Source organism: Prenolepis imparis, unplaced genomic scaffold, assembly GCF_030444845.1.
Source record: "Prenolepis imparis isolate NDT839.2.m4 unplaced genomic scaffold, iyPreImpa1.0 SCAF_1, whole genome shotgun sequence".
Classification (NCBI taxonomy): Eukaryota; Metazoa; Arthropoda; class Insecta; order Hymenoptera; family Formicidae; genus Prenolepis; species Prenolepis imparis.
In genome coordinates, this window is record NW_028141159.1 from 16,729,906 (window position 1) to 16,752,171 (window position 22,266).

General features: G+C 38.2%; 2 protein-coding genes across 4 annotated transcripts in view; both read right to left on the minus strand.

The window, feature by feature from the left end:
• The window catches only part of Rpl29 (ribosomal protein L29), a 215,893-nt gene that overhangs the window by 190,550 nt on the left and 3,077 nt on the right, over positions 1-22,266 (minus strand). The window lies entirely within an intron of this gene.
• The window catches only part of Mitofilin (inner membrane mitochondrial protein mitofilin), a 42,408-nt gene continuing 27,344 nt past the window's right edge, over positions 7,203-22,266 (minus strand). For 2 of the 3 annotated variants that reach the window (XM_083032637.1, XM_083032619.1), the window contains 5 exons: positions 17,639-17,785; positions 15,321-15,424; positions 14,786-14,973; positions 8,991-9,186; positions 7,203-8,465 (listed from right to left, as the gene is read on the minus strand). In XM_083032637.1, the coding sequence (XP_082888763.1) occupies positions 8,457-8,465; positions 8,991-9,186; positions 14,786-14,973; positions 15,321-15,424; positions 17,639-17,785 (644 nt within the window). In that variant the 3' untranslated portion in view covers positions 7,203-8,456. The remainder of the gene's footprint in view (positions 8,466-8,990; positions 9,187-14,785; positions 14,974-15,320; positions 15,425-17,638; positions 17,786-22,266) is intronic. The other variant, XM_083032627.1, reaches the window with a different exon arrangement.

Consider the following 22,266-nt stretch of genomic DNA (forward strand, 5'->3'; position numbering starts at 1 on the left):
TTAACAACACGATACCAAAGCCAAGACACAAGAATTTAAGCGATATATAATAGATATTAAAAGATACATAATAAATTAATTAAAATCAATTGAAAAAGGAATTATACTTGCTGCAATTTTCAATCTTCAAAACTAAAGAATATAAAAGTTAAAAATTATGATAAATAGCGACAATAAAGACAATTCTTTTCTATAATAGCCTATATTGCGGATTCTCAGAGACATCTATTTCGAAATATAATTTCGACAGATGGTCAAGTTATGATCGGAAAGTAGAATGTCGAGAGTGACAAATCGCTTTTCAACGAGGATTCTTCAGAACGAGATTCTGAAGAAAGTAAGTTATTAGGTTTTACGGGGCGTCCACTTCTTTATTGAAGGAATCATTGCGCGACGGAGACAGGTTAACTCCGAAAACTGATCCCGAAGATGACCCGACTGACGTTCAATAAATATGCTAATATTTTCGCTTTTCGTTGGCGGAAATTATGTGTCCCTCCTATGTGGCAACCTGCCCAATTCGAGTAAAACGATCGTTGATCTTAAATCGCGGAAATTTATTGCGATAGGAGGTTCCCGCAGTCAGTTTGGCGATAAAAATCGAGAAAAATCAAAATCTCCGTTCGCGTTATTTCAAGTGAGTTAATTTATGAACGTCTCGACATGTCCTAATATAAAAATAAAATTAACCTAGATTAACTGTGTGGTTGATAATTTACTATTTCTTTACAAACTTAAATAGATACTTTAATCTTTATGTTATATCGTACACAACGAAGCGGAGATCGTAAAATAAATACGCAAAAGTAAATTTGCCTCATAAAAGTAAATTGCTTTCTTCTTACTGTACATTAAGGGAGATTTAGAAACTCATAGGAGAGAAATGCAGACACATTTTATGCAATGCTAAAATAATATATGATACTTTTTTTAATTCAACTTTTGAAATGAAAAATAAAAGTACCATCGTATGAATAAAAAGTTAAACATAATTTGCGTACATACGTGAAAATGTCGCACAATCTTCGCGAAATTACTTTTAACATTCTCAGCAACATTGCATTCAATTTTATTCACTCGCACATTAAAAACGCTCCGCAGTAATTCTTAGTGTTTTTGAATTCTCGCAATGTTGTTAAATTAAAAAAAAATGTCGAGGTCTCTCAAATATCGAAATGTTCTCAAACTACCTTGTATTATACATAATTTAGCATCCTCGATACAGACATAAAAAAAAACTTGACATTTTACTGTCGATGTTAATTCATTTAAATAATCGCGTTCGTTTTTATACCACGATATAATTTGTTCAGGTTAATCAAGGCACTTCTGATACTCTCACACATTCCTGTTCTTGCGCTCGCCATGTATGAATTGCAGTGACGCAAACTCGAGATCGTTAGCTAAAATAACTATGGCACTGTATCTGCATCACGCATATATATATGTATGTACAATATATATACACTTTACATCTGTATTCCTTATATAATCACGACGTAACAGGGAACAAAGGAGAAATGCGGCGAGAAGACAGCGAGGGAGAAACAGCGAGTCTCCGACATATCTCCTCGAAATATACAATGGTACGTCATCATGTTGTAAACAACGTTATTTCGATTCAGTTTAGCCGATTATTTTACACCTACGATTCCGTAGGGGCATCTCCCTTTTCGTTCGAAACGTACGATTTCAGCGGAAACTCTACTCTAAGTGTAAAAATAAATCAACGAAACAAGGATCTCGATTAAATACCTCGAAACAAAGTCCGGGCATCAACTTTGACTTTTTCGGTGTCAACCAAGAAAACATTGTACGTGTCGTTAAGCGACGTTTCACGCCGCTCGTGTATCTGTCAAAGTGCTGACAGCGATAAAAAAAATCGCGTACGCGTACGCGCCTTTGTGCAAAACGAGTGGCCTCTTGTCAGTTGATGTAAGCATTATTTTCTTTTTTTTAACACCGGAAAACAGCTTGACGCACGAAAACCTTTTCGAAAGCGTTTTTTCTTTTCTCGCGCGCGAATCAAAAGTAAAAAGAAATTAATTAATCTCGTCACATTCGAATAACTCGATCCGACTGCGCGCTGTCGATTAATAATTGCGAAGAACGTCGAATAATTCATGACATCCATATTCAACGTTGGTAAAATTAATTTACCGTTTCCCTGCTGTCGCTTCTCGATAAATCGCGGAGAGGAAGAGGGAGGACAGAAAGGGCGGGAACAATTAATTAATGATAATCGCTTTCCGCTAAATGATCAACACTGTTGACCTGACTTGCCAATCGTTGAAATTCTGCGAAATTCTGTCGACGGAAAAAATGTTTCCGTTTCCGTTCCGCTTGAAATTCACGTCGGGAAACGTGCAAGAATGCGCCGTGATAAACTGTCGAATTCTCGTTTGGCTCCCTGATCTTTCAATTGCGCTATATTACAAAAACGCCGGTAAAAGCGACTCGGGCAAATTCCAAATTCGAGCGTATCGATCATTAAGGCACGTTGCGCGTAAAAATAATGACGGCGACGCACGTGATTTCCTATCGCGAGGTGCGAGGTACACGTTATGCGCGAACCAGATTCCGAAAATAAATTTTTATTAATGGTACAACGTGAAGCTAATGCGACATAACATTCATAATGATTAATTTTAGAATATACATTTAACGATATTAAAATAACGCGCACGGATCGTCAGAGCTAATGTTCATTAATGTCTGTAAGGAATTAAATTAGATAATAAGATATGTTATATGCATGTATCATAATAATAAAAATCAAATCAAATTATGTATGTGTGAATAAGATTTAGAAATATTTCAACATATGAGAGATTTAGTCACTTTTATAATTTCACAACACTGTATGAAGTATGAGATTTTAAAAGGCTAAGAAATATTATAGAACATTTTATTGATTGAAAATTGAATGCAAGCTTCATTTATGATAATGTGTATTTTTTAAATTTTACCTCAAGAATTATATTTTCAAAAAAGAAATATTATTTTAGCATTATATAAAATATGTCTGAACTTTCCCTCATAAAGTTCTACATTAATATAATAAAAAAAGAATCAGTTTCCCTTTTCACGAATAACAAATTTTACTCCTATATTATGTTTCTTTAATGCTTTACAATCTCCACTCTTTTGTGCACGTATATATATATTAAAAAATTATTATCTTATTATCTTTATATTAACATGAGAGATTTTCTTAATATAATAAAATTAAGTATCTTATTCCATTTGCTTCAATGCAATGAAAGAGACTCCTGAGATTTTTGCGCGATGATAAAAGGTTCCATCGATCTTTCGTACCACCGATTCCCGTAAACTCTCGACGCTTCCGCATCCACCTCCCTATTTCACACCTCTGTGGCTGTCGCGTTGCGGTGCTATTATATATATCCGGAAGCATGCCCCAGAATGATCGCGCGCGCGTGCACTTTCTGCAGCATGTTCCGCAGCATATCGCGACTCCTTTATTACTTTACGGATCGGTGCATTTGGCCTGCCGCAAATTATACCCCCGAGGAATTGTCGAGAGGGTACGCGCGCGCGCGCGCGCTTTCATGTACTCGCACCCTTACTCGGCCACTCCTGTCGGTGTACGTTTACCTTGGCATCCGCAGAATGGACGCTTCGCCTGGACGCTCGATCCGGGAATTCCAGACGGTCCGTTCGACAGCGAGAGTCCTTCCGCTACAGTAATTATTCCTTGGACGATATATGACGCGCGCCTCGACACTACGCCGTATCCACCGTGAAATTGCGTCGTTGTTATTTCGATTTGTCGTCGTCGACATTCCTCGCGACCAGAATATCTGTCGCTACGTGGAATGTCCAACGATTTCTTATAGATAGATAAATGTGCGCTATAATCAGAAATGACGTAATACTAGCCTTCATAATTCAACAACGTTTGTATGAAGTATGAGAGATCTTAAAACGCTGATAAATATTATAGGACATTTTAATTTTGATGAAAGATGAAAATTGGATGCAATGTGATGTAGAGTGTCAAAAGTGCTTCGAAAAATGTGTAACATATTTTATGTATGCTCATAGAAAGCTTTAGTTGATCATATGATCGAATTTTTATTTTATTTTAAGAATTATATTTTCAAAAAAATATATATATATTTCAACATTATATAAAATGTGTCTGAATCTTTCTCATAAGTTTCATCTTAATATAATGAGAAAAGAATTAGTTTTCTTTCTCACGAGTATCAAGGGAATTAATATAAAACGCGAAAAAAATTATTACATATTTAAAAAAAAGATACAAATTAAAAGATCTGAAAAAAAGTTTAAAAATTGTAAGAAAAAAATTAAATAATTAAAATTGTAATTTATAAATCTTCTTGACACATTCGAAATATTATTGTCGCGTCATTAATGATTGCTTCCGATCGAATCGCTCATTTGCGTGACAAATGTATGAAAATTTACACTGCGATGATTTCGTACGAACCGGTTCCGCGGTATTTTCCGGCAGTGTCGAAGCGTTCTATCGAAACAATCGTTGTAGCCTGGGTATCACGGGTCACCTGGTGAATTCCTAATTCGGACTGGATCGACAGCGACCAGGACCAGTTATGAATGTCAATGCAATTGTTGTCGACGATGGGTGTCACGGAAGCGCCCGCGACGCAGATTAAATTCGCATCGAATTCGACGTTACGGCATTACAAGCTACGGCTATTATCCTAAGTACGCGGACGGAAAACTAATTTTATAAATTGGCATCAGCGTACCCCGATACACGTCACCTTGATCTTACGAGATTGCGCAACGTTATTCTGAATATCGCCGATCCCAGAAAAAATTCCGAAGCCCTTACGACAAAACGATTCATCAATAATTCGAATTTGACATAAAAGAATAAATATGTTTGATAAATAAATGTATTTGTATATTTGTAATTGTGAAATATAAATGTCATGTTTCGAATTCTAGGGTACCTTTGTGCTCGGAGGCGCGTTTTAATCCGTTTATCGAATAAAGTTCGCGACATACGAAGAAATTGTACGAATCCGTCCGCCTGTAATTTTTTTTGCATATTCCAAATGAAATTTACAACATAAAGAACCCGCATTGCGTCTTTATACGTCGGACGGTTTTTAATTGAACCCGCGCTTTGTGTCGCGCGATGAAACGTCCGTAGGAGTGTTCATTCGGCCGCGTCGTTTCGCCGAGGTATAAACCTTTCTTTTTTCTCCCTTCCCCCACGACAGATTGGCGTTGCCCGAGGGACAAGCGGGATGATTATTCCTTTACAATGCGGACTACCCGTTATTAGATTAAAGTGGAGCGGCCGCGAGTGTCATTAACGTTCCCAATTAGCGCGACCCCTGGTCGTCTTTGCGCGCGCCGCGGTATTTTATCCGACCTCCTCCCTTTCTCTCTAACCCCTAGAAGATCTTTATTTGCCGCAGCAAAACAACGCAAAGCGATGTTTTACGCGAAAATACGTCGCTCGCGGTGGCTCTATTATCCCGCAGGGATACGAGAGGACCCAAAGGCACATCTCTCTCTAATATCCGCATATAATGCTTAAACGAGAGGAAATCACGCTTGTATATGCACAGATGCGGTTTCAGGTGCACGAAATTTTTATTCTTCCTTAAAGCGCATTATTATTTTTTTTTTATTCCTGTTTTCGTAAATTTAAGTTGCACATAAATAATAAAAAAAAAAAGATAACGATCTCCGATAAATTCCAGGGACAAATTAGTTGATCATCCACGTTTCTTTTTTTACGCTCATCTTATATTCTACGCATATATGCGAGATCTCGTCATAGTTTCTACCTTGTTTCACCCCGTCACATTCTGTAACGAAACTCCAAGCCGTCGTGTTCTTCCACGAGTGCCATTAGCGCGTCGTTAGTTAGTTAACGCAATTATCCTTGCTCATTCGCGGTCTCTCTCTCTCGCTCTCTACTGCATGACCCAACCTCCAGAATTATTATTTATATTTTATATCACAAAACAAAACTCTCTGAGGATGCTAAATATTTTACGATAAAAACTTCATGAAATCTTGGATATTCCAAGTGACAAGAAGTTTTTCACAGCACGGTTATGTCAGAATATTATTATCGCTGTTAATTAACGCTATAATCGCGAAAGCAAATTATTGAATATATATTATTATACAGATAAATATATTATACATACCTGTCTGAAAATGATCATCAGTGACGTTCGACCTAAATTAGCAACCAAATTAAATTATCACATTGCAATATTATCTGAAATTAATATCATAAATCACAACAATTGTTTCAAAAAAATCGCATTCAGTTTACTACAAACAAAAGTATCTAAAGTTTAAATCAATACGTGAATGGTAATGTTACTGAAAAAATAAAAAAAGTTAAATTAAGATCATTATTTACTCTCTTTCTCAGCAAAAAAGTTATTCGGCGAAAATCGAACGTGGCTGCAGCGAACAAGATTGTTCATCATTATACCTTCCATCTTCGAGTTTTCCAGCGGATATATACTTCATCTTCGTAAGGGTACGCAATGACCTATTTAGACCTAGTCAGACGACTAATTACGAGCGACATAATAGCGGCCAATGACGTTTTCGTAAACTGACAAATGGCTCGTCGTTATTTCGAGGCCATTTACGAGGCTCTTTCCTCGAGCTTTCTCCATTATCAGCGAGCAAACGATTCAATATACTGATCTTTTCTTACATCGTTCGAATTACTTCGGACGAATAATACTGTTGCCTTTTTCGGTTAAGAAAAAATTCGAAGAAATCTAAATGTATTGATCTGTTTTTAAAACAATAAGTAAAAATATTTTTCCGAATGCTCGACTCGCGTCTATTCATCTTCATTCGCCCATTAATATCATATAGAGATGCTAATTAACTTTAAAAATTGAATCGTTTGTAAGTCTGTAATCGGCCGATTTAAAAGAGAAGAAAAATAATATTTAAAATAGAAGACAGAAATTAAATAATATTAATAGAAAAAAGCAAAAAAAAATGATTAATTATCGAAAATATTGCACTTGAAACAAATCTATAATATAGACTTGAGAGAGTGTAACATGAATTAAAACACTCTAAACATAATTTTTCCGAAAGTCTACATCAGACTTATTGTTAACTATTTGGAAGAGGATTAAAACGGTGGAAACGGTTGCCTCTGTAATTCATAGATCGATCAACACGACACATTCTCGTTACGTCACGAAACAACTTTATTTTCCAATTTTTACAATGATTCCTAGTTTCCCCGTCCCCGTCCGAAATCGCGAAGGTTTCGTGGAAGAGGCGAAAGACGAGGTAACGGCACGCGACACCGATCGATGTGATTCGCGACGGGAGTTCGGGAGAGTAATATCCGGTTATAAAGTAAAAGGTACTCTCGAGATGGATGGATGGATGGGTGGGTGGATAGATGGATGGATAGATGGATGGATCAGGACGAGGAGAGCTCGGCCCAACATGCCCGTCGCCGTCGAACGTGATTATCGAAGTTGCAGGCACGACGCAATTCCGACGCGTCCGAGACAGGACGCGAACGAATGCGTGTGCTAAACACAAATGATAATATTTCAAATCTTGCATTTTTTTTTTTTTTCACGTTGTAATAAACGTGGGACGCGCTTAAATGCTTTCTTATACCGCCGTCTTTAGAAGCGCACGGTCCGCCTCCGATATTTACACTGTATTGCGGTAACTTTCTGTGTACTTCCTTTCCCGATCACACACGATTCACTGTTGGACGGAACAGCGATATATATGTGCAGGTAAAAATCAAATTTAATTTTTTTTTTACCGTCGACTTTTGTCGCGCGATTATTTTCCGGCGGCAAGACAAACTTTTTTTTTATATTCCGAATATAAAAAATATATTCCTTATATTTTTTATATTTCTTAGCTTCTTTCGATAAGAAGCGCTGCAATCTAAAGGAGATGGATTTTTTTTATATAATCGGAAAAAAAGTATTTATATCGAAGCGAAATATATTATCGGATAAATTATTTCATATCGCTGTCCCGTTCAACGTTCGATTCGCTCGAAAAATCTCTCTTTATCCGTCAGATATTTAAAATCTTCTTCGCGCATATTTCATACATAAGATTTGAATCTCGTTGAAAAATTTATTCAAGCGCGCGAAAGTATATTTCCGTGCAAAGATTGCGTATGAGGATGGGTCCTCGAGGACTGGCAAAGAAAAGCACTGCGTGTATTGCCTCTCCCGGCACACAATATATTCCTATCTTTTAATTGCTAGAAAAGACATTGTTGTGACTATACAAGGCTGGCAGCGATTTCTCTCCGCGTACTTCCTTTCCTCGTTTTTTCCCTTCGGTTCTCGTCGGTGCGATCTGTCCTCCCTATTCTCCTGTCACCCTCGCCCGGTTCTATAGACATTCCCTCGTGTGTGACTCGGGACAGTCTCCTCTGCGATTTCCTGTCCGCTTTACTTCTGCTGGAACAATTCGAACAACGTCGCAAAGAAACGTAAAGAGACGCTCTCATGGATCCGTCCCCAAATAAAGAATCATCAACAGCGAAGGGATGCGCTTGCACATGCAAATAAGCATCTCGGAGCAGCATCAAATTAAATTAATCGATATACATATATGATCAAAGAATGCTTTCAAGAAAATTATCCAATCGACTTTTAGCTGAAAAAAGACATTCTGTTCGACTGTGCACACAATAAATAAATGTCTCGGTGACAAATAAATACAATCAATCTTGTTGCTGCAATTGCTATCGGGAGATCACTATGTGCAGAAGCAATTTGCTATACGGAAACATGCCGTTTAATAAGCGAGCTATCGCTGTCCAGGGGAAGGAGAGATAGAAACGGAGAGATAGATATTCGGGCCGGCTATTAATCACCGGAAACACACGTTCCTCAGCGCGGTTGTGCCGCCACGTTCGTGGTCGTGAGACCGTATCTAATCGCACAGCTTGTTTAAGAGGTTACGTAACTTAGTGCACTGACCTTGGGCGGATCTCCAGCGCCGAGATATACGAGGCCGGTCGCACCTGCGTACGCCAGTAGGGTGTCGATCGCCTGCTGCGTCTCCAGCAGGATCCTCGTCTCGTTCATCCAGTCCCTGGCGATGCTTCTGGGCGCGCCCTTGAGCAGATTCATGTATCTCAGGCTCATCTTGAAATCGCCGCGATCCAACCAGTATCTGAAACAAATAATCGAGACCCAAAATGTCTAGAGCCGCGTTGACAACAAATGACGATGGTCATTTCGATTTATATTTTTTGATATATAGTATAAAAAACCGTGAGATTTCTCTCTCCCTCTCTTTGTCTGAATAAATTTATATCGTTTTATTAATTTCATCGCATAATAGAATGCTTGACGAACAATGGAGGGTCCGCTATTTGCGGGAAACAACGCGCGGGGCAAGATTTGTCTATGGCCAAATTTCTCTATGGTTATTCAACGCGAATGTTGGCCACTTTGTTTCGAGACAAATGTCGGGAACATACCATCTTCCCCCTTCACCCTTATCCCTTTCTCTCATCGCTTTCGGAGAAATACCGGGGAGACCGTGATAGTTTGGCGAAGGGCTTAGAGAAATAGTTGGCGACATCGGACGCACACAGTGTCAGAAACCGCGATTTTCTTCCGAGAGGAAGATCGTCTTTCGCGAACCGTTCAGTCGAAACATTTATTCACGTGCTTGAAATTAAGTTGGCGATATCCGGATGTCGCCTTTCTCTCGGCGCGCGGAAATACGAATCTTCAAGAGAAAATCGCATGCGGGATAACAGTTCGATTGAAATCTTTACGCCAAGTGTACCTCGAGTACATCGGAGTCTCTCGCTCCGATATAGTAAAGAGAGATTAATGTTGTATCTCGGCTTACGGATGGAGTACGAGAAGAGAAAAAGATGACCGGTATTTCCAAAGTAATGCGAGAGGATTTTCAAACGGATGAACGATACTATTGAAAAGTATCTTTCCTTTTATGCAATTCCTTATATTGTACTGTTTCAACAAACGTTTTATATATATACATATAATTATATATATATATATATATATATTTATATACATAATATTTAAATTGTGTTATTAATATATATAACATTTATTAATATAAATATTTAAAATAAATTAATACGTACATTATATATTAATTTATTTTAAATATTTATATTAATAAATGTTATATATATTAATAACACAATTTAAATATTATGTATATAATATTGTGCATCATATATTAATTGGAATCATATTGAAAAACAATAAGCAAAGAGATTAACAATAGCAGATAATTAAAGATGAAAATTACTATATATATAATTAGCATACAAATTAAAATGAATTCCTTTATTTAAATATGCTAATTAAACATGCAATTTAATGCGTCTTTCAACTCGCTGATGATTGTTAATTACCGCTCTTCTTGGGACATGCCCAATCGTATACCGAAGCTACGCTATGCAGCTTTTAAGGAAAATACGAAGATTAACGAGCCGCGGACAATATGTCCGCCGGAAACTGTACCGTCTGTCTCTACTACTGTCTACTTTTTCATTACGATAAATCCTGCGAGACACGAGATGGAACGTGGAAGCGTGGCGTAGAGAACGTTTATCTTTCCGCTCCCCTCGTCTTATAAAATCAATCCTACTACGTAGCAGTTGGCATAGTGGCCTAATTCAAAGCACGGACGCGCACTCGCGGATTTCAAAGTTTCTTGCTGCCTTCGGATTTCATATTCGACGATATCGCTCCGCGGTAACTTTCTCGCTCAGCCTTCGTCTCGCAGGAGAGCGAGACCTCTGTTAAGAAAATCCTAATACGCTTTTCTTGCACGTGTTCCTGCCGTATAAGATCGCTGGTGAGTTTAGTTTTCTTCGCGTCGATCGATCAATCGTGTGATACGAACTTCTCATAATAATTTTGATTAAACTATCACACGAGGCGAGAAGTGATTTTGCACTTTCGTCTTTGTATTTACAAGTTTTTCAATCTATTAAATTAATTTAAGAAAAATCTTTCTCTTTCTTATTCTATTAGAGAGAGAGAGAGAGAGAGAGAGAGAAAGAGAGAATCATAGAAGATTAAAAAAATTTTTTTTATGTAAGTTATGAATTGAATATAATTTTTCAAGATCTCATTTATCTTGAAATACATCCTAATAAATTGAAAAAAATTTAGTGTTTTTAACTTTTAATTTCAATTAAAAAAAACTCGACTCAAATTAGAGTGTCTATTCGAATCTTGTTAGAAAATTCCCTGAAAATTCTTTGCTCTTCCAGGTGTTTCTGTTCTGTTTCAAAATTCCAAATAAAGACAATAGTTTAAAGGTTTTTTCTTTATGTAACTTTTCAAGTCTTTTTATGCTTTTCACCTACGAAAAGCACTATAAAAGTCTACTTAAGTTTCAAGTGCTAGATTTGCAAATGTACTAAATGTATAAATGTACAAAAAAAATTTTTTGTAAAAAATAGCATTTGTAAGATAAACATTTTTCACCTAATAACATTTTCATTTTTTTGTCATTAAAAATTATCAATAAAAAATATATACTGCAGTCAATATTTCATTATGACATTAAATATATATAAAGATAGATATATTTATAATACATTTTAAACACATAACTAACAACTTCGCTTATTGGCGGATCACTAATTGCTTACAATATAAGAGCAAAATTATTAAAGAGAACATTTTTTTTTAAATTCCCTGAGTCCCAATAAAATTACATGAGATATCTTCGATTTTTCGAAATACAAAAGATATGTTTGAAAATTCTAAATTTTCCATAATTTTTCAGAGAGTAGACACCTTGTCAAGGGCATGTAATTGACGCTGGAAATTTATAATCTCTTTCTAATTTATCGCTTTTAAGAGATTCGATCTTTGACTATCCAAGATAGTATTATTAGTCAAAGAGTTTCTCGTACAACTTGGTTGATTACACCCCCGAGTTTTTTCAGTATTATAAAGAAAAAGTTTACTTATTATTGAATATATCCGCTAAAGTAAAATATCACGGAATGAAACCTGAAGAAATCTTAAGTTTTTCTCTCGATATAATGGAAAAGACCTTATTCTTCGAATAAATGTTACAGGTCAATTCACTGTCCGATATTTTCTGATTCACCAATAAGTTGAATTAGACTGACTTGGCAAACAGCGGACGTAGATGTTCCATTTGTCGATCATTGTAGAAATGAGACAAATCCGAGGAGAAAATTTGATAAAGGTTCCAAAGTAACGGAGTAGAGAAATTATTCCCTTTTCTCTATCCTCTTGTGTATATGTGTTTATACACATTTATTAATCCTCGTTGAAACGATTAAAATTTAACGAGCAAAAATAAACACACTATTAATGCAATTTACAAGTAACACAAACACCTAACTACATTTTCGCAATTATATCGTGTTCGCGGCTAATAAACGCGCCCGTAAAAGTTAAGGGGTCAAATTTTAGAGTGCATCCATCTTGACGATTAAATATTCATTTGCCGAGTGAGACAATGGTTCCTCCTCTTAAATATCTCCGAGAAATCTTTTAAATGTATATCTCAGCGCGTGATATATACGCCGCGGTGCACTCTCGAAAGCCCGAGAGTTTTATCCGCGGGTGTTGAAAGAGAGTATACGTGTGTCTGTGTGTGTGCATGTATGTGTGCATACCGCAGTGCGCTTCAAAATTAAAAATTCAGAAGGCTTACCAGTCCACGTTACACTTCGATTTGCATGTGTTCGTTCATAGACGGTGAACGTGTCGTGTCGAACTACCTACATATATGTATATGTAAGTTACATTGCACATATCGCCGCAATTATAAAGCCCGTGGTGTTTTAATTTTTTTATTTCAACCACCCGAGACTTGTTCTTGGATTGAAGATATGCATTGGTTGCGATTTGCATATGAAATTCCGAGTGTCGGAAAGAAAATTAAAAGTATTCCGATAAAATAATTAAGTATTCATCGCAGGAAGTCGCTCTCATATTCCGACAAGCGACACAGAAGAAGAATACAATTTGAAATTGCATCGCGAAATGTGGTTTTGATTAAAGGAGTAATTAAACGGTATATACACGAGTTTCCATTTTACGTATAATTAAGGAATTACGCGAAAACACGTTACGTGTTATTTGACAATCTCTTACGTACTAATTAAATAGTTGAATCACTAAGTTACATTTAATTTCGCAAATTGCGACCGCAAAATGGAGGCTATTCAAAAGACTTTGCGCGACCTCTCCTGCTTTCGCGCCTCTCATCGTCACGTGTATCTCGAATAAAAATTCTATATTTCACGTGTTGATAATAAATTTTGACGCATTTTCGTGCGAAAAAAAACGCTTCCTCGCGATCTCTCTCGCACAAAATATCCTAAATAATATATTTTTAATTCGCAGTGTTGCCAGGAGAAGAGAGAAAGAGAGAGATAACGATAACGACGCGTGGTGGATAGCTAAGGGAGCGTAAATTTGTACGTGCCGAGAATGTCTATTTTCGCGAAGGGGGGTGTCTATTTTTCTCTCGCGGCCGACACTCGATATTTCACGTGCCGGGGGTCCGGCGAAAAAGCAGAGCGTGCGAAAACAACAAGAAGTTGCAAGAAAGGAGCGCTTCAAGTATGTAAAACTATCTTTCGCGGCAATACCCCCAGATTATTCCTTGCAACATCTCGCGCCACCGCATTATCACTTCCTACTTTCTACCCCCTTTTATTCCACCGTTTTCCCGGCTTTTCCGCTGCCACGTTCGTTTATCGCGACTTCTCGCGATTAAAGCGAAATCAAGCATGAATTTTTCGCGGGAATGAAAACACACGCCGCCACTTTCGCGAATTTTTGAGAACGTGAGTTCTCTTGGAAAGCAGACGTGCCGCGAAACTGTATTCTCCCTTGGAGCTATAGAAACTATTCTATCGTCAGGATGAAACTTTAAGTAAATTTCAAAATGGCATAATGCTTTGCTTTACACACCCACACATTTTTAATATAAATATATAATACTATAATAGAATGTGTAATAAATGTGCAAAATGTCTCGTTAAAGAATATATGTATACTTTTTCTAAAAAAAAAAAAATGTTTAACATATGATGCAAAACGGGATATGCTTATCCTTATTTAGCACTTCTCATAAATCGAGAGCATCTTCAACCAGGGTTGTGGAGAACCAAACGAGCCTGGCATGAGAAAAAAAAGAGAACGAAGGGATAAGACGGTGAAATGACTCGCTACCGCCGGATTTCGCCGGGGATAACCTGAGTAGTAAATGGCAGTGCTCTTTGTCAAAGTATATACGCGGCGGATATTGTACGGCGGGTGTTTTTGTCTTTCTCGCTTCGTTGATGGCCGCGTTCTCTCTCCGGTCCTTAGAATCTCGTAAGGATAATTTATAGGGTCGCCGAGGAAGAGAGAGAGAAAGACGGAGGGCCTTGCGTGACATGCGAAATTGGTGCTCGAATACAATAGAAACACATTTAAGTCGGCGACACGACAAACACCTGTGTCTACGCATCGACGCTGTCGTTATATGCCGTAAAATTTCAAGAGAAAGATATCACAGAATTCAAAATTTGTAAAAGAAGACGCATGCAATCAATATATTTTTTTATAGAGATAAAGCAAAACATCTATGGAGAAATTTCGCGTTGTATCTCGTTCGCGATCAGTTCCCAGCCAAAGGTAACAAGATTTCAGATTTTCGAGATCTCGTAAAAATAATCGCCCACGTACACATCAGAATGATACACGTAAAGTTTTCGTCAAAGAAATAGCGATCCTACCTGGCACGTTGAAGTATGTCGTACGTATTCAAGGAGTTTACGTCGATTGGCTCGTCCTCCAGCTCCTTCTTCGGGATTGGATTGGCCGTTTTGATGAGCAGGAAACTTTGGAGATAGCTAAGAAGATATATAGGCAGGGCTGCACCTTCCTCGGGCACCATGGCCAACCTCCTCGCTACGTTCTCGACCTAGCAACAGATAATGAGCGAACGGACTTTGAGGAATTGAAGCTATCGATTATACGCGAGAATTCCATCAGTCTCTACATGACACGCAATACGCCCTTTGTCTAGGAAATCTTGTAAAATAATTTAGTCTCGCGATTTTTTAAAATTCTTTATCATCGTGTATATGTTGCAAATGGAATTTTGTACGCGCGCAATTGTAACATCTCGCTTATTCAAACCGTATATTGCTGCTGCTGCTGCTGTGAAAAGCAATTTAAAACGGCAAGACTCGCCTCGCGAGTGTAGAATAAACGAATACGCGGGAGCAGATATTAAATATTAAAGAATACCGGAAACGGAATAATTACCTTGAGGAATCTCTCGCGTAAGGCATCCTCCGGGAATACTCCTCTCTTGGCCGCCTCTTCGGGAATACTCTGGATAGCGGCTCTCACCAAAGGATCTTCCTTTGCTGGAATCAAAGGAAACGGGAAAACTGAATTAATGTTCTCTCATCGTCCTCCCCTTCTCCCTTTCCCGGTAGTTCGCCCAATTTGCTTAATTAATTAATTGAAATCCCGGTTAACGCGATTTTTGATCGACTCTCTCGTTCATACTCGACTCGTTCACTAACGTTTCTTCCTCCGAGTTTCGACAAGCAGGATTAATCAGCGGTAAACGTATATGTTATTCGAAATTATACCAATCCGCTGTAGTCCAATTTGCTTTGCGGTTACCGGTAGCCACAACATTCCGACTGTGTTTTTCTCTCATTGAACAAATTTATGCTTTACTACGGAACGTTGCGGACGCACGTTTCAGGCTTTGCGGTCCGCATTCGGTTATCGCGATTATCGCGAGTATACATTTATGTTGTATAATGAGCCGTTTTTATGCGCTGTGTGATCGCTCGTTTATACATTGGGTAGCATTAACAATCCCTCATAAAATATTAATAAGGAAGATATCTCGTTGACTGATTTCGCGAACGCCTACAAACAATGAACCGTCAATGTCACTAACAAGTAACTCGATAAATCATTTTATTTAATTTAAAAAATAAAATAATTAAAAATAAAAATTCGCACTTCTGTCTCTCTCTCTCTCTCTCTCTCTCTCTCTCTCTCTCTCTCTCTCTCTCTCTCCCTCTCCGCAAGATCGCATTGCATTTTCGTTTACGCGTGCAATTGCGGCCCGTAAATTTTCCGCAAAAATTGCAGAAATTACAGCCGGGCCACATCATGACGAAGGAATTAAAACGCGCATTGAAGCGCGGCGATCAACAACAAATTTATAGACACTTGGCGCAATTAAGCGCGAGAGTTCGCTCGCGGTAAGGGAATAATTAATGAACACGAAGTACGCGGCACTCCATCAGACCGACACGAGCTCTTTGAAATGCCCAACTCTAGGGTCCTTTATATATGAATGCTCGCTTCCGATTAAGCCGTAAATCTTCGACCGGGGTCTCTCGCTCTCTTCCGCCATGCCGAGTCTATCCACTCGGCTTACATATATACGCGCGCTCAGGTTCGAGGTTCCCGTCGTCGTCGACTCTATTGTTCCAACCTTTAATAGTCGACTAGGCGGTCCACACCCATAGGAATTAAGCGCGAGTCGTTGGACGGCGATTAAAACGTCGGGTGAATATTCTTTGTCGGATTCAAGCCACGATCCAAATCAAATTAACGCCATAGCTCTTGTCAGAGAACAAATCGATGCGGAAAAATTGACGTTTCGAGATTCCGAGGTGGCGTTCGTATTTCAAGTCGACGATCGAAAGTATTTAAATCGCGATGAGCAAGATTTTCTCTTTCTCTCATTGTTAGTAACAAAATGCATTAATGGAAGAAATGTTGGGAAGAAACGCCGAATAAAATATGAATTTTGAATTTTAAATAATATAATACGAAAAAAATTAAAGGAATAAAACACACAGAAACATGTGTAATAATATTTTGCAATAGCAAGCTGAAATAATATTATATAACAAAGATGCATAAGAGTAAAACACTAAGCTAAAAATTCAGACAAATTTCTCGACTGTCGTAGAACTGTTACACAGCAAATGTGTGTATGTGTGTGTTAAGTTTTTATTCATCTATTATAAATACCGACTAGTTTGTACTACTTTGCAAGTACGTGTACATATTCGCGCGTATTTAATGTCTCGGAGATACATAAGGCAACGCGAGATTTCGCGCGATACATTTGTAGATTTAATTAATTCGTCCCGATGTTTGCTGAATTAACTTACTTTGTTCGCGTATATAGTAATAACGATGTATATACGAAAGCAAGTAATAATAATTACGAGCGACCGTAATGCGGGGAACTCTGGAGAGCAACCGTAAAGTCCCGGCACTCTGTTCTCCAAGTTTCTCGCGCTACTTTAGAAGATATTCGTCGTATTTTGTATGCAATGCGAACCGCATACCTGCCGCGCGAAATTACTTTAAAAGTCCATCGCGCTATTTCTTCGTTTACAACGCGAGCTTTCTTCTTTCGTACCTCAATGCGCATGTAAAATAACACGCTTTCGTATAGTTCGCTAATATTTGATACAAAATGTCAATTGAAAGAAATGATATTCTTACGCTGATTCTCATTATGAATAAAAAATAGAATTTCTCTACCAAACTTGATTTTATCAAAAATCAAAATCAAAATCAATCAAGACACTTACGTGCTGCCTTGGAGACGGCCTTAATTTCATGTTCCAGCGGTCTGATCGTCACATCCGGTGACGTGGTTTTCACTGCTCTAGCCAAGGCTTGACAGGCCGACCAAAGGATCTGCGCATTCGACGCACCTTTTTCCTCCTCCAGCCGAGCTGAAACAGAAATATTTCGTTCGACCTTATTCGCAGGTTCTGATAAAAATTTGTTTGCGGTCGACTCTTAACGAGAAAAAAAAATGCGACTCTCGACTATCATTAAAAATTCAAATAGTTGTATTAACAGTCTCTCCGAGAGGAAAAAAAGCTTATGTGGTGTTGATAATACCGAAAATCGCGCGTTCTCGCTTCTCTTCGTTAACATAATTTTGCATTTTTACGACCATAAATTACCGAAAGAGATAACTAACAAGATTTATATTCATAAAAATTATTACGTGCTAGAGATTTAAATACATCGGCCCGCGATAAAATAATATGGGAATTCAACAATTTATTTGACAAGTACACGTTATACTATTTAATACGTGTGATAAAATGCGACGTCTTCTCGCTAATTAATTCAATCGCTGTTGAATTGTGGCCCGTCGGATATCGGTCGAAAAATTATCCAAAAAGAGAGTAAAAAAAGCGCAATTGTCAGGAGAAATATCGATTGGCAAAATTCACTTGTCTAATTTAATTTGCGCCGATATTGCGCGCGAGGCTCCTCCGATCATTCGCGAATCCTCCGGGATATCGCTGTCGTGTTACAGCGACATGGCCAACATTTCGTGCATTTTCAGTGACGCGGCCAAATTTTTCGATAACAACGTTCGTCGCGGAAAAAAATCCCGCCGGTTACCGTTTCGTAACGAAACGGAGGCTTGGCGAGAATTTTTGCGTGTTGCTCGTTCTCGAAAAGTCGCGCGTTATATATGCATAATTCCATTTAAAAAAAAAATACGAGAGAAAAAAAACTTGAAAATACAAACTATGTAGTTCACGCGTTATTTATCGAAATATTAAAGCCGCGCGATAAAGTTTATCAATTTATTCATATACCTCGCGCATTTTATAATGCGTTTTATAATGCGTTTTGCACAAAGCGCGCAACACACATTCATACGTATAGGCTGGCGGCGATGGCGTCGAAATAAACAGTCGTGTAATAAACCAACTTCACCGTCAATACGGTCGGATTAAAAGTACGTTTATTAGCGAGCGAGAAACACGGCGTTACATCGTTGTAAATATTTTCATGAGAGTTGGGTCGCATGAAATATTGTTTGTATATAACCATACTTTCTCTCTCTCTCTTTCTCTCTCTCCGAGAGATGGGTCAATTAAATCGCAATATAATCTTCCGCTACCGCGATTTCGATTTTGTTTACTTCGCCGCGATTAAATAAATCGTTAAACTTACATTAGCGTGGGAGATAATCGGAATTTGATCGACGAGCGATTCACCTGTCGACCTGGGCCGACGACGGAATTTCGCGTTTGATGAACTGTAAATCGGCCACGGCCGAGAGAAAGATGTTCGGCAGAGAGGAAGGACGAGGATCTATCTGGCGAGATCTCAGGACTCTCTCGACCTTGTGCCTCCACCTTTCTCGCCTCTCCCATCCAACTCGTGATTTATTACGCGTATCAATCCGGATAGAGTTTACGGAGTGATCTTGTCTAAGGAAAATTACTCCGTTGGGTTAGAGATTTTCCACGTGGCTTTCCCCGGCAGCCTGTTTTCTCTCACGTCACGCAGAGACGAGCCACCACATTTCCATTCAAGGCGGCGACGTCACATCCCCTCTCGCGTACGAGATTTGAATCATTTCAAATTTGATTTGAGGCGAAGTTTTGACAAAAATAGGTCGATAAGTTTAATCCTGGATTTTGCGACACAATTTTTATCTCTCTGTATATGAAAGTCGACGTCTATCTTGAAAATCCATCGTAAATATTACTGCCCTGCTGTGTGTGTGCGCGAGAGAATTATCAGAAGAATTGAACACTCAATTTTTTCACTCGCTCGAACTTTACAGAACACCGAAAGCAAATTATGGTTTCGTAATAATAAGTGTGATATCATTCTTTATATTGTTTTGAAAGCGCGAACAATTTCGAGGACTCTCGCGCACGCGATTAATCTCTCGCAATAACGGGAGGGAATTTTCTCACCCCTCACCTGCAATTTTATTCGTTACGGCGAATTACGAGAGATGACGCACACTTTTATCGTCCAAATATCATTATCACGCTTTCATAAAATATCCATAATACGGTTCGAGGAGAGGGGAAAAAAGAAACCCCCGCGAAGGCTTAGTCAGCAGCTTATCTCCACAACCTCTGAAATTACTCGCCCAGATTCGGATAACTGAATCGTAATTCGCGGGCCGCGGCAATATTATCATTTCTCGCAATTCTGGTAATAAAATCGAGCGCATATACTCGCGCGCGATCTCCTTCGCAATTAAATTAATCATTCGTGAGGCGCGTATTATCGCGCCATAAAAAAAGAGGGGAAAAGAGTAAACCATATTAATTTTGCCGCATGAGGTAGCGTTTCGTGGATTACGTCGCAAATATTTTGCCACTGTGATCCAGGTATATCTGAGGCGAATTACCGAATCTTTCTTGCTTTATTATCAATTAATGGGTTAATAACGTTACTTTAAGCTATACATGACGAATCATTTGCAGTCGTCATTAATATGATTATCTGTCAAAATGTGAGCACCTGTCTGGCGCGAAAAAAAATTTAATTCTTGGATTTCTGACGAATTAAATCTGACATTTTGCGGATAAATATGCAAATAATAAAACAATGAGATTCATGCATTTTCAATATTTGACCTCGTATTAAAATTTTACAGTGCTTAACTCGCAACGCCCACAATATCATATACATAATCGAAAAAAAAAAGAAAGAGAGAGAAAGAGAATAAAGAGTTAACTTTATCTATTAAAATGTAAAGCGTCTAAAATCACAGTGAATGCAAAGAAAGAGAAAGCTCGAAAAGACGCGATATTTTAGAGAAGAATATCGGCTTTTCAGTATTACCCCGTATTTCTCTACAAACGATCGATATAAATTAATGTCTATGAGCGCTCTTTCCCTCTTTTCACGCCACATCAAATCTCGCGTTGCATCAGCGAAACAAATCGATTTTTCCGACGACTTTAAGCGCCCCTTAAAGCCAAAATGACAGGCCGATTGCCCGCGCGATGTATATCTCGAATCTGTTTTCACCCTCTTTCCTCCCTTCTCGTTTTCTCCACCGCAATGCACCTTCCTCGGCTGGCTCTCACGCTCGAGCTAGTCCTGGGCATCGACGCGGAAAACGGAAAAGGTCGAAGGGCTCTCTCGAACTGTTTCTAGCCGGATCTACTTCATCTCACCCGCACGTCGCTTTTACCTATCTTCCCGCTCTCTTCGCGGACGAAATCGCGTTATTACGTGGGCGAAGCCATTCAGGGCTAAACCGAATGTCGTCGCGAAAAGTTCAGCCCCCAGTAGTCTCTTCCCTCCCCCGCTAAATCCGCCGTGTATCCGTGGGAATTATTCAACTTCCGAACGCGTCCAATTATTCCAGATAATTACTAGCTTATCCGAGCGTACGCCGGCGTATCGTCACTCGGGTGAATTAAGTTCCACTCTATTCCGCCGGAATTAATTATCTCCATTGGTATTCTCGTAAAAAAAAGATTACCGTAGCCCTCCGCTCCAGGAACTTTTCTCGCGACACGATATCTCTTCGCGCGAACGCAGAAAGGTAAACGTAAGAGAATATAGTACAATAGCGTACTAAAAAACATTTAGAAGCATGCTTTTCTGCGTCTCTTTGATTGCTGTTACAATAAAAGTGTAACTGATTCAATTCGATCATCGACGTTCTAAATTTTATCCCAGTAAATATATGATTATCATTATACATATGTATATAAATGATTTGTTTATCTCGCAGCTCTCTCGTACATATCGATTTTTGTACCGTATTTCTCTGTGATTTTCGCGCTACTTAATTAGAGCGTAAAACGGATTACAATATTTACTCTGATTGATTGATGTGTCTACGCGAGGTTAAAATTGCAAAAATTATCAACGTTAAATTTAATTACAAAATGTATACGGAAATTTATATATGTACACAGAGAAAATTTTCTCTTACAATTTACCCTGAAAATCATAGTAATTGTGGGACAATAAAGTATGGAAAGAATTTTATGAGAATTTCTCTGTGATTAATATTTATGACAATAAAAATAATAATATCTATCACAATAAAATATAAAACATGTTTGATTAATTTTACTAAACTGCATAGTAAAATTAATCAAACATGTTTTATATTTTAACGTGTAGATTATTTTTATTGTGATAAATATTAATCACAGAGAAATTCTCATAAAATTCTTTCCATACCATATTGTCCCACGATTACCATGATTCAGGGTAAATTCTAAGAGAAAATTCTCTCAGTGTATATTTAGAGTATTTATTCCCTAAGGTATTTTTGTGCACGATCTTGGGAACATTAGCGATCGTTTTGTTTCCCATTGTCTCGCATATATTTTCTTAACTTTTCCATCCAATAATCATTTACACGCTCTCGCCGCCGCTCATCGCAAAAAATTTCGTACGTTACCCGATGGCA